Source organism: Triturus cristatus, chromosome 4_1, assembly GCF_964204655.1.
Source record: "Triturus cristatus chromosome 4_1, aTriCri1.1, whole genome shotgun sequence".
NCBI lineage: Eukaryota > Metazoa > Chordata > Amphibia > Caudata > Salamandridae > Triturus > Triturus cristatus.
The window spans coordinates 1,097,150,599-1,097,164,490 of NC_140585.1; the positions used below are offsets into that span (position 1 = coordinate 1,097,150,599).

A 13,892-nucleotide genomic window follows, 5' to 3' on the forward strand; every position below is an offset into this window, starting at 1 on the left:
AGAGTAGAGATAAGTGGTATACAGTGAAATCATTTATTTATGTGTTCTAATGTTTCTTTTTCTAACTATATTATTAGTTCTTATTTGGGCCTCGGAGGGTGACTGGAATCCCTACTACGCGCATGCTCATAAAGATTGGACGAAAACAATGACGGCACCCGTGTCACTCAGCCAAGGACACCTTGAAAGAAGAAGCCTGGGAAAGTCACACTGATGACCCCAGCGGATGCAACAATGTTGAATAAAATGTTTAATTTACTGAGTAATGTGAAATGCGTGTGGGAATAAAGCTATGGGAAAAGAAAATTAAGGGGCAGGCACATAGACAACGGTTCATAGAGAAAATGTTAAAATTTTAAGTGGTGTGATGAACTCACCTCCTCATCTCAACCAATCAGAATAAGGGAAGACATAAGAATTGATACTTTGGGGGGTGGTACACGAATCAAGAACAGTATAATTGAGGTAAGATAGCTAGAAAATTTGTCTGACTTGTCAGATCTGTCATTCCAACTCGTCACTGATCCAACGCGTTTGCTGCTTCAGTCCTTTTCCGAGACGCTGTCTCAGACCCTGCTGCTGCCAGAAACTCTGTCCAAGAGTTTGAGATACTGATCGATAAATCTATTCATGTAGAGGGATTGCAGAAAAGGGAAACTAGTGTCAGAGAGGGGTGCAACGCTGGCGTTGTACTTTAGAAGAAGATATCCTTCCAGATCTGAATCTGCCTGTTTCCTCTACCTGTGACCTGTTTTGGAGATTCTATTAGGGCCCCCCATTACGGAAAACCTGTCCTTTATTCCTATGCCGTACTTTTTCCCCTTTTCTTCCTTCCAGGTACCGTCATCATTGATCATTTCAATTTGCTACAAATTATTTGGTGTATTTTGCCTCTTAATATGAAGGTGGTTACTGTAATTGAATTTTGACTCACAAATTAATTTAGATAAAAGTTTTCAAAACTTCTTGAGTCTGTGGTTATTCAGAGTAAAGAGGTAAAAGTCCTTCTACCTTAAACTAACTCAGCAACCTGACTCGTCGAGGAAATGAAACAAAATGTATTGAATTGGTAAGACTTGGTAAAGGTGAATAACAAAATTACAGGTATTATTACTCAAAACTGATGCCAGCGGGGTTTACTAACTTATTGTGTGAATGTGGTTTTGACCTAGGTGAGTATTAGGTGCATGAGTGACCAGAGCTGGTGACCCGCGCTCCATCACTGCTTCTACCAAATCGGTATTGAAGTTAATGAATACATGTAGTATAATACTATAGCAGAAAGGTACACTTCCTGACCAGACTGTGGAACAGATAAAACTAAAGTCTGTTTCCTGGTTCGTTCTGAACTTTAGATTTATTTAGTCACCAGTTAAGGTTTCCAACTTCTTAGAAAGGGAAAACTGTACATTTGTTTACTTTTTGCTGTTATTGACATTTATCCCTTTGCTTTAATAAGCATTTTGAAACAATTAAGGCAACCCTCAAATACTTATCGACCTATTTCTTTGTGTGTCTGCTACTTTAGGTTAATGTTTCAGAAGGGAAAAATACAGGATTTTCAACACTTTTACTGGCCACGACTTAAAAAAACAGGCCAGGATGGTAAAGAAACAACCGAGTAACCCTATTAGCAGTATTTTGAGTAATTTGGGAAGAAGAAATAAAAGACTTTGAGCAAAACAACCTTTCAGAGAACTGTTATTATGTGAATCTACAAAAGACACATGCTTCAAACTTATATTTCAGCATCACCTACCATAAGACTATATTAAGCAGGACACTTTATGATAGAATAGGCCATAGGCTCAAGGGTAAATGAGAAAGAAAGAGTTCCTGATGATACCAGGAATTATTATGTACAAAAAAAGATCCTTTGATAATGCTTAATCTTACAAATACCAAGATACAGGTTAGGCAAGTATATTAATTAATGTAACCTTAAGAGGCTCCCTATATAGTGCTAGAAATGTTGGAAGAAGGTGCATGCAGTGGAATCACAGAAGTCATTTAGGGGTCTCCATGGGTCGCAGTTGCAATCCCTGGTCTGCCCTTTGCTACCCCTGGCAATGCCTTTGTGATTCCTATGATCTAAAGGCAGTGGAAGGGAACACAAAGTTAACCCGTTCGACGCGCATGACGGAACGGTTCCGTCATGCACGTCGGTTGCGCTGTGCGCATGACGGAACCGTTCCGTCATGGCCCCGCCCGCGCACGGAACCTTCAGCGTGGCGCGGAAATCCGCGCCGCGCTGAAGGGGTTAAAGAGGGCTCTTATGAGCCATGTTTACTTTCGGAAGCTTTCAGTTACCACGGACACATGCGCTCAGGATTAGAACATGAGATACACAAACAAAATGTCAGCAAAAACGCGTCTCTACTCCAGGCCCAAACATGACCTTTGGCCCTCCCAGTCGGCAAAAGAGGCCATGAGGACGGCCAAACATTGTGATGCTTTTTCACTTTGTTTACATTAATTATCAATCTGGGGTAACGTTGTCCTTTCCAAAACAAAATACCCACTATTGGTTGTAGTTTTAGGAGTGTGCACAGGCATGGACATGATACTAACTAGAACTATGATAAAAATTGTGGGGGAGATTTACAAGCACCCTGCGCCACCATTACGTCACTTTTCGTGACGTACTGGTGGCACAGGTGGCTCCTCCATATTTACAAGGACAGGAAAAGCCACACTGTGTGATTTTTCCCCTCCTTGTAAATACGGCCCCTTCACACGCAGCACTTTGTGTTGAAGGGGCGTTCCATGGGTGTTACTGTGGGTGTTCCCACGCAAGACCCTTGGAACAAGACACATCTCCAGATTTACGAGAAATCATAAATCTGGAGATGCGTCTGAATGCTACGCCACCCTAGAGGTGGCATAGCGAGGCGTAACGAGGAGAAATGTTTTCATTTCTCCTCGTTTTTTCCTCTTTCAATGCGTGCTGCATTCTACAGCATGCATTGAAAGAGGAAAATGCCTCAGTGATTATTTTTGTGCAGGAAGGTGCCCCTTACTGCACAAAAACAATCTCCCCATGACGCAGGCATCCTTGCACCATGTGGCATACATTATAATATTCTCATAGTGGAGGTGCATGCCTCATTGCATAAGAAGCCACATGGGAATCATAAATGTCTGACCATTATCTAAGGATAAATGTGGAATTGTCCTCTTTAGATGAACACATAATTTTTCATGTAAAACTAAGATACACGACCAATGATCTCCTTTCACATGACATTAGCACCCTAATACAAGTGGTATCTAAAACAGACATTTTTCAACGTTCTGCTATTGTATTAGTCATGTTTTAATATGGCTTTTATTATAACTTCAGCAATGTCAATTATTGTGATGTTATAAGGGTTAAGGTCATGTGACTTCACTTTGTAGGAAGATTGAGGGTCAAAGGTCATATGATGTCACTTCTTGTGATGTCATTAAGGTCAAGGATGTGTGATGTTATTTCCACTACCCCTGGCATTTTGGAGAATCGATGTCCATGTGTAACTCTAGGGCCTTCAGAAGTGTTATAAATTGGGCCTGCATTGGACCACCCAAATGCACCCTTGGCCCACCCATAAAAAAATTCCTGGAACCGGGCCAGCTCTTCTCCTTCGGCTGTCTGTGAGCATGTGAGGGGAAAAGGAAAATCAGTGCAGGAGAAACAGGAGTGAAGATACAAAAGAATGAGAGATGAGATGGAAGCAGACACTGTAGAGTGGCAAATCAGTGACAGACTAAAACAGCTGTATTTCTATTTCATGTGTGAGAGACATAATAAAGAGACAGCTAACATGGAGGAGACCAATATAAGAACATTAGAGCGCAGCAGGTGTGAGAATGGTTGAGACACATGAGCGATGTGAGAAAGACACAGAATATATATGACAACATACGAGAAAGACATAGTAAGGGCGACAGAAAAGGTTTAAGATAAGGGTGTGAGAATAAAGTGATAAGGAGATGGATGTCTGAAAGAGATAGCTTAGAAACAGTAGTTAGGTCAGAAAGAAAGTTCAGAGAGGGGAGGAGTTGTGGGTGAGAGAGGTGATTAAGAGGGAGACTGGTGTGAGAGATACCTCGAAAAAAGAAGGGGAGATACTAGTGGAAAATAGGGGCTATGAAGACACTAATGATAAAGAGGCTGAAACAGTAGCAAAGTTGTGATAATGAGGTGAAAATGTAGGAGCCTGCAACAGCGGTGGGGATGTAGAGGAGAATTAGAGCAGTGATAAAGAGACAGAGCAGGTGAGACACAGAAGGAGTGGGTCATGGGCGGGAAACAGTTGGTAGAGGTTATAAGGGGACAGATGAGAATGGTCATATAATTTCACTTCCTGTGATGTCATCTGGGACAAAGGGCATGTGATGTAACTACTGCTACCCCAGGCATTTTGGTGAACTGACGTCCATGAAGATGTAAAGCAATTTCTAAACAGACATTACAATGCTGGCACAATAACGTTAAAAATAAAAAAATAATTTCCTAAATGTATTTTTTATTTTGTGATTTAACAGGTCTAATCTTTTTAATATTTTATTTCAAGCATAAATGAATCAACGCATTAAAAATGTAGTAAAATTAAAACATTATAACGTTTTAGTAGCCTTGCTTAAATGTTTTATCTGAAAGTGTAACATAGCCATTTCTAATTCAACGTATTAATGCACTCAACAAGTAATTAAAACAGAGGATGATTTCTGCTGTACCAAATCATAATACTTGCTGAACCCTGTGCGCACTGTTACCATTTTCACTTTATCAGTACAGATTCGATCTCTCCAAAAAGCAAATTTAGTTGGTACGACAGCTCCTCTCATTAGACAAAAATGAACCCGCTACGAGAAAGACATTGCTCTAGTATATGTTTGGTATGCATAGCTCTTACTGAGAATTTCTAAACCTGGTTATTTACAGCTAAGACTTAGTAAAAGTGGGAAATAAAGTTGTTTCCCACTGTTGCTATGTCATACAAGAAATGTGGGCTGCTTAAACGCAGTTTGTCAGTGTGGCGCTGGTTCTCTGCCAGGGAGAGGGAAGGCACAGCCAGGACTGTTGGTGGGTGAAAGGACACCAAGCATCATTTTTTACATATTTGACTGGGGTAGGGGTAGACTGAAGAGAGAGCCATGTAGGCAGGTGGCATGATGCCAGGTATTCTATTTTTTTGGGGGGAGAGAGGGAGAGGTGTGATGTTGAGGGAGTGGCCAGGAGAGTGGCATAACACCAGGTGTGACAGGGCTCAGGAGACTGAGGCAGGTTAGGCCAGGGTGCGTATGGCTGCCCCACACTGCCCTACCCATGCATTGTTGTTGAACCAGGGACAGATGATTTGGTTAGGGCATACATAGTTAAAAAAATGGCCATGGGTAATACTCAATAACAGTAATGTTATCCATTTCTGCGTTCAACGTAATGTCATAGATAACTCGAGCGTCACCCTTGCTGTCTATTTTTATGTCACTATACCCACTTTGTGAAAAACATTCCTGTTAATCAATGTTAAGCATATATAATTCTATTTTTCTATAAGGCAGTAACGTTATGGCACCAAGGGTATGCAAATATAACTAAAAAGCGATCTGTTACTTACTTGGGTCGGATTTTGAAAATGTGTCTCTGTCCAAAAGATTTCTGTTAAAAACAGAAAAGGTGAAAAATTACTTTCAGTTGTTGCATGCGTTTTGCATATATACAAGTAATGACATGTTGACTTATGCAGCTATAAAAACGTTTAATGTAGTACAACCATGTCACTTCACCTGAACGTGGCAGACAAATGGAGGTTAGCCCTTATTGCTGTTACTGGCTCTGGTAATGATCATCAAACCCTTACCACATGGTTGCATATTATGAGACCTTATTCTGCACTCAGTGGGACCCAATAAATTCCAATGGTGTTCCAATCTATCGTACCAAAAGGGATTTTAGTCAAACAGGTTAGCTTGCAACATTTTTGCCACACCGTAAGTTCTCCAAATTGACGATTCTCCCTTCTCTCAAACCTCACATATGTCCCCACTTATGTAATGATATGGTGAGCATTTAGCCAACTACTAAAAAATATTGTTGTCACTGCCCTTGTCCCTTCATGGGGAATATCATAATATTGTAACAAAAGGATAATGTTTGAGGCTCTTGAAGCAAATTTAAATAGTCTGTCTGCATCCAAGTACATCTTCTGATCCATTCACACCCCTTTCAATAGGCTTCTCCCAAGGCTTGGTCATGAATCTACTTCTGTCCACTCTCTACACCACCATCCTCAGCAACATCTTCTCTTCATTTTGCCTTTGCTGCAACCTCTATACTTACAGCACCAAAAGTGTCCACCTTTTTATAATTGTATTTACCCATCTCAAGTCTCACATCTGGCCCACCTTACTGACAGTCATTACTGTGTGACTCTTAAATAAGAATAGTAGCACTCTAGTTGTTCATTACAACAATGTGGGAGGCTGTAGTAGAACACCGAGGGATCCACTGAAAGGCTGCTACAGCTGTTGAAATTACATATTTTTCTCCCTATGTCAGAGTTTATTCTCACATGGCTGAGAAAGATAGTGGGAATTTGCAGAAAATATGCTCTCAGTTTAGCTTTCAGGACACCTTTCATAACCTCCATGGAAAATCATGAGAGAAAACAGCTTTCTCTCAAATATGGTTCATCACATCCCAGTAGAGAACCAGCATTTACACAGTATAAAATCACCTTAGAATACACCACAATTCCTAAAATTAGTTTGGTACCACCAAGAAATGATATATATATATTATAACTAAAACATGTTATCACCCTCAATATGTGCTCCTTTTGGTAACCCTCAAAAACAGGCTTTCACTGCAATGCATTTCAAAGGGGACCATGCCGAGAGTTCTGTAATCCTTGCCACAACATGTTGTCCATGTTGTACCCAGCCAATCAAGGGAGGTGCCTTTGGGGTCATGGTTTGCTCACCCTGTCCCCTTTCTTTGTTTAATTGATTTTCAGGAAACAGGGACCATGAACCGTAGTCCCGTAATGGCTGCGCTGCCCAAAAATATTTTTTCGGTTGTGATCAATCAATCATCATTGATTAGTTCCCTTTAAAGTAGCCAATCAAAGCATTTTTCTGGACATCAAGTGTCACTAAAGCACTAACATTTGAACCTTAATGTCTCAAAAAGGGCTGAACAGATTTACACCAAATAACAAAAAGCATGCTTTCTGAGGAAAGATCCAGCTTTTACAAAATTGCTTGTAATTCTTTTCAGCTGCTTTTTGTTTTTCACTCTTTAATGGATCACCCCAAAACTTTCCAAGAAGGAGCTGAGGAAGATACAATCAATCTTTATCAGTAAAGTTTCCTGAAGGTTCATCAAACAGGGTCAAAGTTATCAGCAAAACAAAATAATCTGTCTATGGAACGTTTGACCTAACTATAACTACTGCATGGTAATATATATATATGTATGTGTATTGCAGTGCAACACGTGATCTGGGGCTGGATGTCATCCTCCAATGGGGGCTTTGCAGGACATTTAAAGGCAGGGGCGGGACCATCTACGTTTTTACAGCGGCATCTGAAGAAGGCTAACAGTGCCGAAATGCATTATGCCCATGCTGTATTTAAATAAAGTCTTCCATGGTTTTCCCGAAGAGGCCTCGTACCTTTCCTTATTTGGAGTGGTTTCCTTTGGATATTTACGCGCCGGCCAGTGGCGTGAACGAGGCTCCGTTCCTTCAAGCGGTGGGAGTAATGCTGGCATCTGCTGTTTCAGCTCATGTTGTTCTCCAAGCGATTGGAATAACTCCTGCTCACCTCCGTCACAGGCAACGCCAGGGAAGCTGCCAGGTGCAGCCCGTGACTACACGGCGAGCCGTTTGAACTTTCACTACGACTCACACCCCGGCAAACCTCTGTGTGGGGGCTTGGAGCGTCAAAGGGACCCAAGAAGGCTTGATGTTATCTTTCTTACCTGGACTGGTCATCACCTCACTTTGTGCCTTTCTTTCTCCCTGTCATTTTCCCCACGGAACCCACAGCCAGAAACACTGCATTCTGGGAGTTGGAGTTCGATGTGTATTGCAGTGCAACACGTGATCTGGGGCGGGATGTCATCCTCCAATGGGGGCTTTGCAGGACATTTAAAGGCAGGGGCGGGACCATCTACGTTTTTACAGCGGCATCTGAAGAAGGCTAACAGTGCCGAAATGCATTATGCCCATGCTGTATTTAAATAAAGTCTTCCATGGTTTTCCCGAAGAGGCCTCGTACCTTTCCTTATTTGGAGTGGTCCTTTGGATATTTACGCGCCGGCCAGTGGCGTGAACGAGGCTCCGTTCCTTCAAGCGGTGGGAGTAATGATGGCATCTGCTGTTTCAGCTCATGTTGTTCTCCAAGCGATTGGAATAACTCCTGCTCACCTCCGTCACAGGCAACGCCAGGGAAGCTGCCAGGTGCAGCCCGTGACTACACGGCGAGCCGTTTGAACTTTCACTACGACTCACACCCCGGCAAACCTCTGTGTGGGGGCTTGGAGCGTCAAAGGGACCCAAGAAGGCTTGATGTTATCTTTCTTACCTGGACTGGTCATCACCTCACTTTGTGCCTTTCTTTCTCCCTGTCATTTTCCCCACGGAACCCACAGCCAGAAACACTGCATTCTGGGAGTTGGAGTTCGATGTGTATTGCAGTGCAACACGTGATCTGGGGCTGGATGTCATCCTCCAATGGGGGCTTTGCAGGACATTTAAAGGCAGGGGCGGGACCATCTACGTTTTTACAGCGGCATCTGAAGAAGGCTAACAGTGCCGAAATGCATTATGCCCATGCTGTATTTAAATAAAGTCTTCCATGGTTTTCCCGAAGAGGCCTCGTACCTTTCCTTATTTGGAGTGGTTTCCTTTGGATATTTACGCGCCGGCCAGTGGCGTGAACGAGGCTCCGTTCCTTCAAGCGGTGGGAGTAATGCTGGCATCTGCTGTTTCAGCTCATGTTGTTCTCCAAGCGATTGGAATAACTCCTGCTCACCTCCGTCACAGGCAACGCCAGGGAAGCTGCCAGGTGCAGCCCGTGACTACACGGCGAGCCGTTTGAACTTTCACTACGACTCACACCCCGGCAAACCTCTGTGTGGGGGCTTGGAGCGTCAAAGGGACCCAAGAAGGCTTGATGTTATTTTTCTTACCTGGACTGGTCATCACCTCACTTTGTGCCTTTCTTTCTCCCTGTCATTTTCCCTACGGAAAACCACAGCCAGAAACACTGCATTCTGGGAGTTGGAGTTCGATGTGTATTGCAGTGCAACACGTGATCTGGGGCTGGATGTCATCCTCCAATGGGGGCTTTGCAGGACATTTAAAGGCAGGGGCGGGACCATCTACGTTTTTACAGCGGCATCTGAAGAAGGCTAACAGTGCTGAAATGCATTATGCCCATGCTGTATTTAAATAAAGTCTTCCATGGTTTTCCCGAAGAGGCCTCGTACCTTTCCTTATTTGGAGTGGTTTCCTTTGGATATGGCGTGAACGAGGCTCCGTTCCTTCAAGCGGTGGGAGTAATGCTGGCATCTGCTGTTTCAGCTCATGTTGTTCTCCAAGCGATTGGAATAACTCCTGCTCACCTCCGTCACAGGCAACGCCAGGGAAGCTGCCAGGTGCAGCCCGTGACTACACGGCGAGCCGTTTGAACTTTCACTACGACTCACACCCCGGCAAACCTCCGTGTGGGGGCTTGGAGCGTCAAAGGGACCCAAGAAGGCTTGATGTTATCTTTCTTACCTGGACTGGTCATCACCTCACTTTGTGCCTTTCTTTCTCCCTGTCATTTTTCCCACGGAACCCACAGCCAGAAACACTGCATTCTGGGAGTTGGAGTTCGATGTGTATTGCAGTGCAACACGTGATCTGGGGCTGGATGTCATCCTCCAATGGGGGCTTTGCAGGACATTTAAAGGCAGGGGCGGGACCATCTACGTTTTTACAGCGGCATCTGAAGAAGGCTAACAGTGCCGAAATGCATTATGCCCATGCTGTATTTAAATAAAGTCTTCCATGGTTTTCCCGAAGAGGCCTCGTACCTTTCCTTATTTGGAGTGGTTTCCTTTGGATATTTACGCACCGGCCAGTGGCGTGAACGAGGCTCCGTTCCTTCAAGCGGTGGGAGTAATGCTGGCATCTGCTGTTTCAGCTCATGTTGTTCTCCAAGCGATTGGAATAACTCCTGCTCACCTCCGTCACAGGCAACGCCAGGGAAGCTGCCAGGTGCAGCCCGTGACTACACGGCGAGCCGTTTGAACTTTCACTACGACTCACACCCCGGCAAACCTCTGTGTGGGGGCTTGGAGCGTCAAAGGGACCCAAGAAGGCTTGATGTTATCTTTCTTACCTGGACTGGTCATCACCTCACTTTGTGCCTTTCTTTCTCCCTGTCATTTTCCCCACGGAACCCACAGCCAGAAACACTGCATTCTGGGAGTTGGAGTTCGATGTGTATTGCAGTGCAACACGTGATCTGGGGCTGGATGTCATCCTCCAATGGGGGCTTTGCAGGACATTTAAAGGCAGGGGCGGGACCATCTACGTTTTTACAGCAGCATCTGAAGAAGGCTAACAGTGCCGAAATGCATTATGCCCATGCTGTATTTAAATAAAGTCTTCCATGGTTTTCCCGAAGAGGCCTCGTACCTTTCCTTATTTGGAGTGGTTTCCTTTGGATATAGATATATATATATATATATATATATATATATATATATATATTTTCACTGAAAAACCATAGGTTTCAGGTGCGTTATAGTTAGTTGGACATTTCTCTCGTACAAAAATATTGAAATTCTCCCGTTATAGTTAGTTCAGCTAACTATAACTCGCGCGCCCGCAATACACTGCTGATGACATCACATATTACATCACTCATGACATGGTCAGTGACATCACTGATGACATCTCAAATGACATCACTGATGACATCATCCACTGAATGTGTGTTTTTCTGAAAATCAAATATGTTTTATATATGTATATCTCAAGGTCGATGGAAGAATAAATGCGTATATAAGTGTCTAAATGGATGAATTTTTGGGAGGAAAATTGATTCAATAACTGACTGATTAAATGTATCTTAGTGAATACATGGGTTAGTAAGTAAACTTTAAATATGTAAATATCTGTATCAGTCTCTCACTTTGTGTATAAGTGGCTGCATGGGTTGGGGAGTTAGCTACATGAGTCTCTATCTAGGTTATTAGTTGTTTTTTGAGTGTCAGTATGAGTGTCTGAATGGTTCGGTGGGGGTATTACATAGTGCATAGATGCATGAATGAGTGACTCACTGTTTGCATGTGTTGAAGACAGCATGTGTGCAGCACTGTATGGGTGGATGAGTGTGTGTATGGGTGTGTTAGTGAGTGAATGACAGTCTCAATAGTGTCTTTATGAGTAACTACATATGTTTTAAACTAGTATCTGTGAGTATTGGTGTATATTAGTGAGTATATGTGAGAGTGAGAGATTGGAAGAGTTTCTGTATAAATTAGTCTGTGTTTCTATAAGTGATTGTTCAAGAGAGTAAGTATGTGTAAGTGTCTGTAGCAGTAAGTGTGGTGGAGTGTGTATAACTGTATATATGCAAGTTAATGGATGTTTGATACTTTGTTTGCATGTGTGACTATGTGTCTGAGTACCTCTATGGATGAGTGTCACTGTGTAACAGGATGTATAGGTGTATAAGTACATATGATGAGTGAGTACATGTATGAATGACTGTATATGACTGTTGGTGAATGAGTGGATATGTGTGTAGATCTTGGAATTACTGAATTGGTGTGTTGGAAGTGGTATTGCTATGTCCATTCATTTGAAAATGTTAGTTTCTATTTTTCAGTGTGTGTATCAAAGGTTCTATTATGGTGAGAGGAGGTCTGCCACTCTATCAGAAGGATGATGTCATCAGTGATGTCAACAGTGATGTCATTTGATATGTCATCAGTGATGTCATGAGTGATGTCACTGACCATGTCATGAGTGATGTAATATGTGACGTCATCAGCAGTGCATTGCGGCGCGCAAGTTTTAGTTAGCTGAAATAACTATAACAGGGGAATTTCAATGGTTTTGTACGAGAGAAATGTCCAACTAACTATAACCCACCTGAAACCTATGGTTTTTTCAGTGAATTTCTAAGGTTTTTTAAATGCTAATTCCTAACTATAACGTGCCTGAAACCTATGTTTTTTTAACTGAATTTCAAAGGTTTTGTAAATGACAATTTTTAAATGTATTAATTGTTATACTGATTTTTTTATACTGATTTCCTAAATTTTTGTAAACTATTTATTTTTAGATATTTTATTTTCTAAATTACATTATAATTACATTATACATTACATTACAAAATATACTTTCTCAGAATGAATTACTTTAGTTTAAATACTTTTCAAATAGGCAATAGACTTTTATGTACAGTAGTTACAGTTGTTGCAATGGGCAACACAATTTCAAACACAATGCACTATTGAGCTCAATGTGAATTTCTAGTTAAATGCAATTAGTTACTTTATGGATTACTTTTCTAACCACAGGACTGGATCCTAGATTTAGTCCTTGGACATCTCCTGTAAACTGTTGAGTAAAAGCGTTTTGGTTACAGTAGTGAATTTTAAGGAATATTATTGTATTTTAAAAGTTGACACAAATTTTTTCACATAGAATCACCAATGTTATCCTATGGCAGGGAATTCACTTAGCAGGTAAGTAGTGTTATTGTCACGAAGCAGCGTTGCAGAGTGTTGTAAAAAGGGGCGTGGCCTCTAAGCACCTCTCTGCAACACAGCCTCCTGGTGCATACTGGAGGTACCTGGTGGGCTAGTTGAGCCCAAGAGACCCCCAGTATTCAAGGGGAATGTGTTCCCCCTCTGTAAACGTGCCAGGGGGCACGTTTGCAGAGTGGTGCAAGGAGGGAGCGTGGCCTCCGGCCCGATCCCATTTAAAAAAAAAAAAATTTAAGAAGGAGGGCTGTGTAGCCCCCCCCTTCTTTTTCTAATTTATTGGCCCTGGGGACCCCATCCCCCAGGGCCTGACCCCAATTTTTTAAATAAAAATATAAAAAACGGGAAGGGGCCGCGTGGCCCCAACAAAGAACTTGAAGCCCTGGTGGGTGGCGGTCCCTGGGGCTGGGGGGGCCTGAGAGCCCCCCACACAATTGTAACAAGCCCTAGGGGGTGGCAGTCCCCGGGGATGGGGGGCCTTAGAGCCCCCCACACATAATTAAATAAAACCCCGGGGGTGGCGGTCCCCGGGGCTGGGGGGCCCCTCTGGGCCCCCCTTTACATACCTATTGCCCACGGGATTTGGTCCCCCGGGGGCCAATTACCAAACAAGCGCGGGAGACCGCGCTTTATTTATTTTTTTTTTTTTGGCCGAAATTCAAGCTGGGTGCGCGAATCTCGCTGTTTTTTTAAAAAGAAAATGCTTTTTTTGGCCCTATGGTTCCTTGTGGGACCCCCTGAGCAGGCCTAGGGGGTCAACGTGTCTACCCTGCCCCCTTTTTGTGTTTTTCATGTTTGTTTTTTAGGTTTCTTGTGCCTCGGTTCTACCGTTCACCGTGAAATTTTCAGGATAGGAGCGGACCGGAGCTGGCCAAAAGTTTTGAAAATTTCGCGAAGATTCCTCAATCGGCGCCAAAGTTATTCCAAATAGAATGTTGCGGATTTCCAATGAAAAAAATAGGTCCTAACTATAACTAGATAATATATATATATATATATATATTTCCACACACATTAGGTTGCCCTGCAAGGAAACGCCATCACAATTGGAAATCTTTCCTTCTTTAATGTGGGAAGTGGGTACAGCGCATTCACCCTCCAAACAGAAGCGCCATACGCGTTTCGGGTTCTG

General features: G+C 42.8%; 1 protein-coding gene and 1 long non-coding RNA gene across 4 annotated transcripts in view; one reads left to right on the forward strand and one right to left on the reverse strand.

Moving 5' to 3' along the window:
- LOC146856075 (uncharacterized) overlaps positions 1-962 on the forward strand; it is a 35,812-nt gene extending 34,850 nt beyond the window's left edge. The window contains exon 4 of the long non-coding RNA XR_014980900.1: positions 78-962. This is a non-coding gene — a long non-coding RNA (uncharacterized LOC146856075). The remainder of the gene's footprint in view (positions 1-77) is intronic.
- The window catches only part of CPNE8 (copine 8), a 961,735-nt gene that overhangs the window by 781,910 nt on the left and 165,933 nt on the right, over positions 1-13,892 (reverse strand). For all 3 annotated transcript variants that reach the window (XM_085654090.1, XM_085654092.1, XM_085654091.1), the window contains exon 2: positions 5,604-5,644. In XM_085654090.1, coding sequence (XP_085510216.1) covers positions 5,604-5,644 — 41 coding nt within the window. The remainder of the gene's footprint in view (positions 1-5,603; positions 5,645-13,892) is intronic.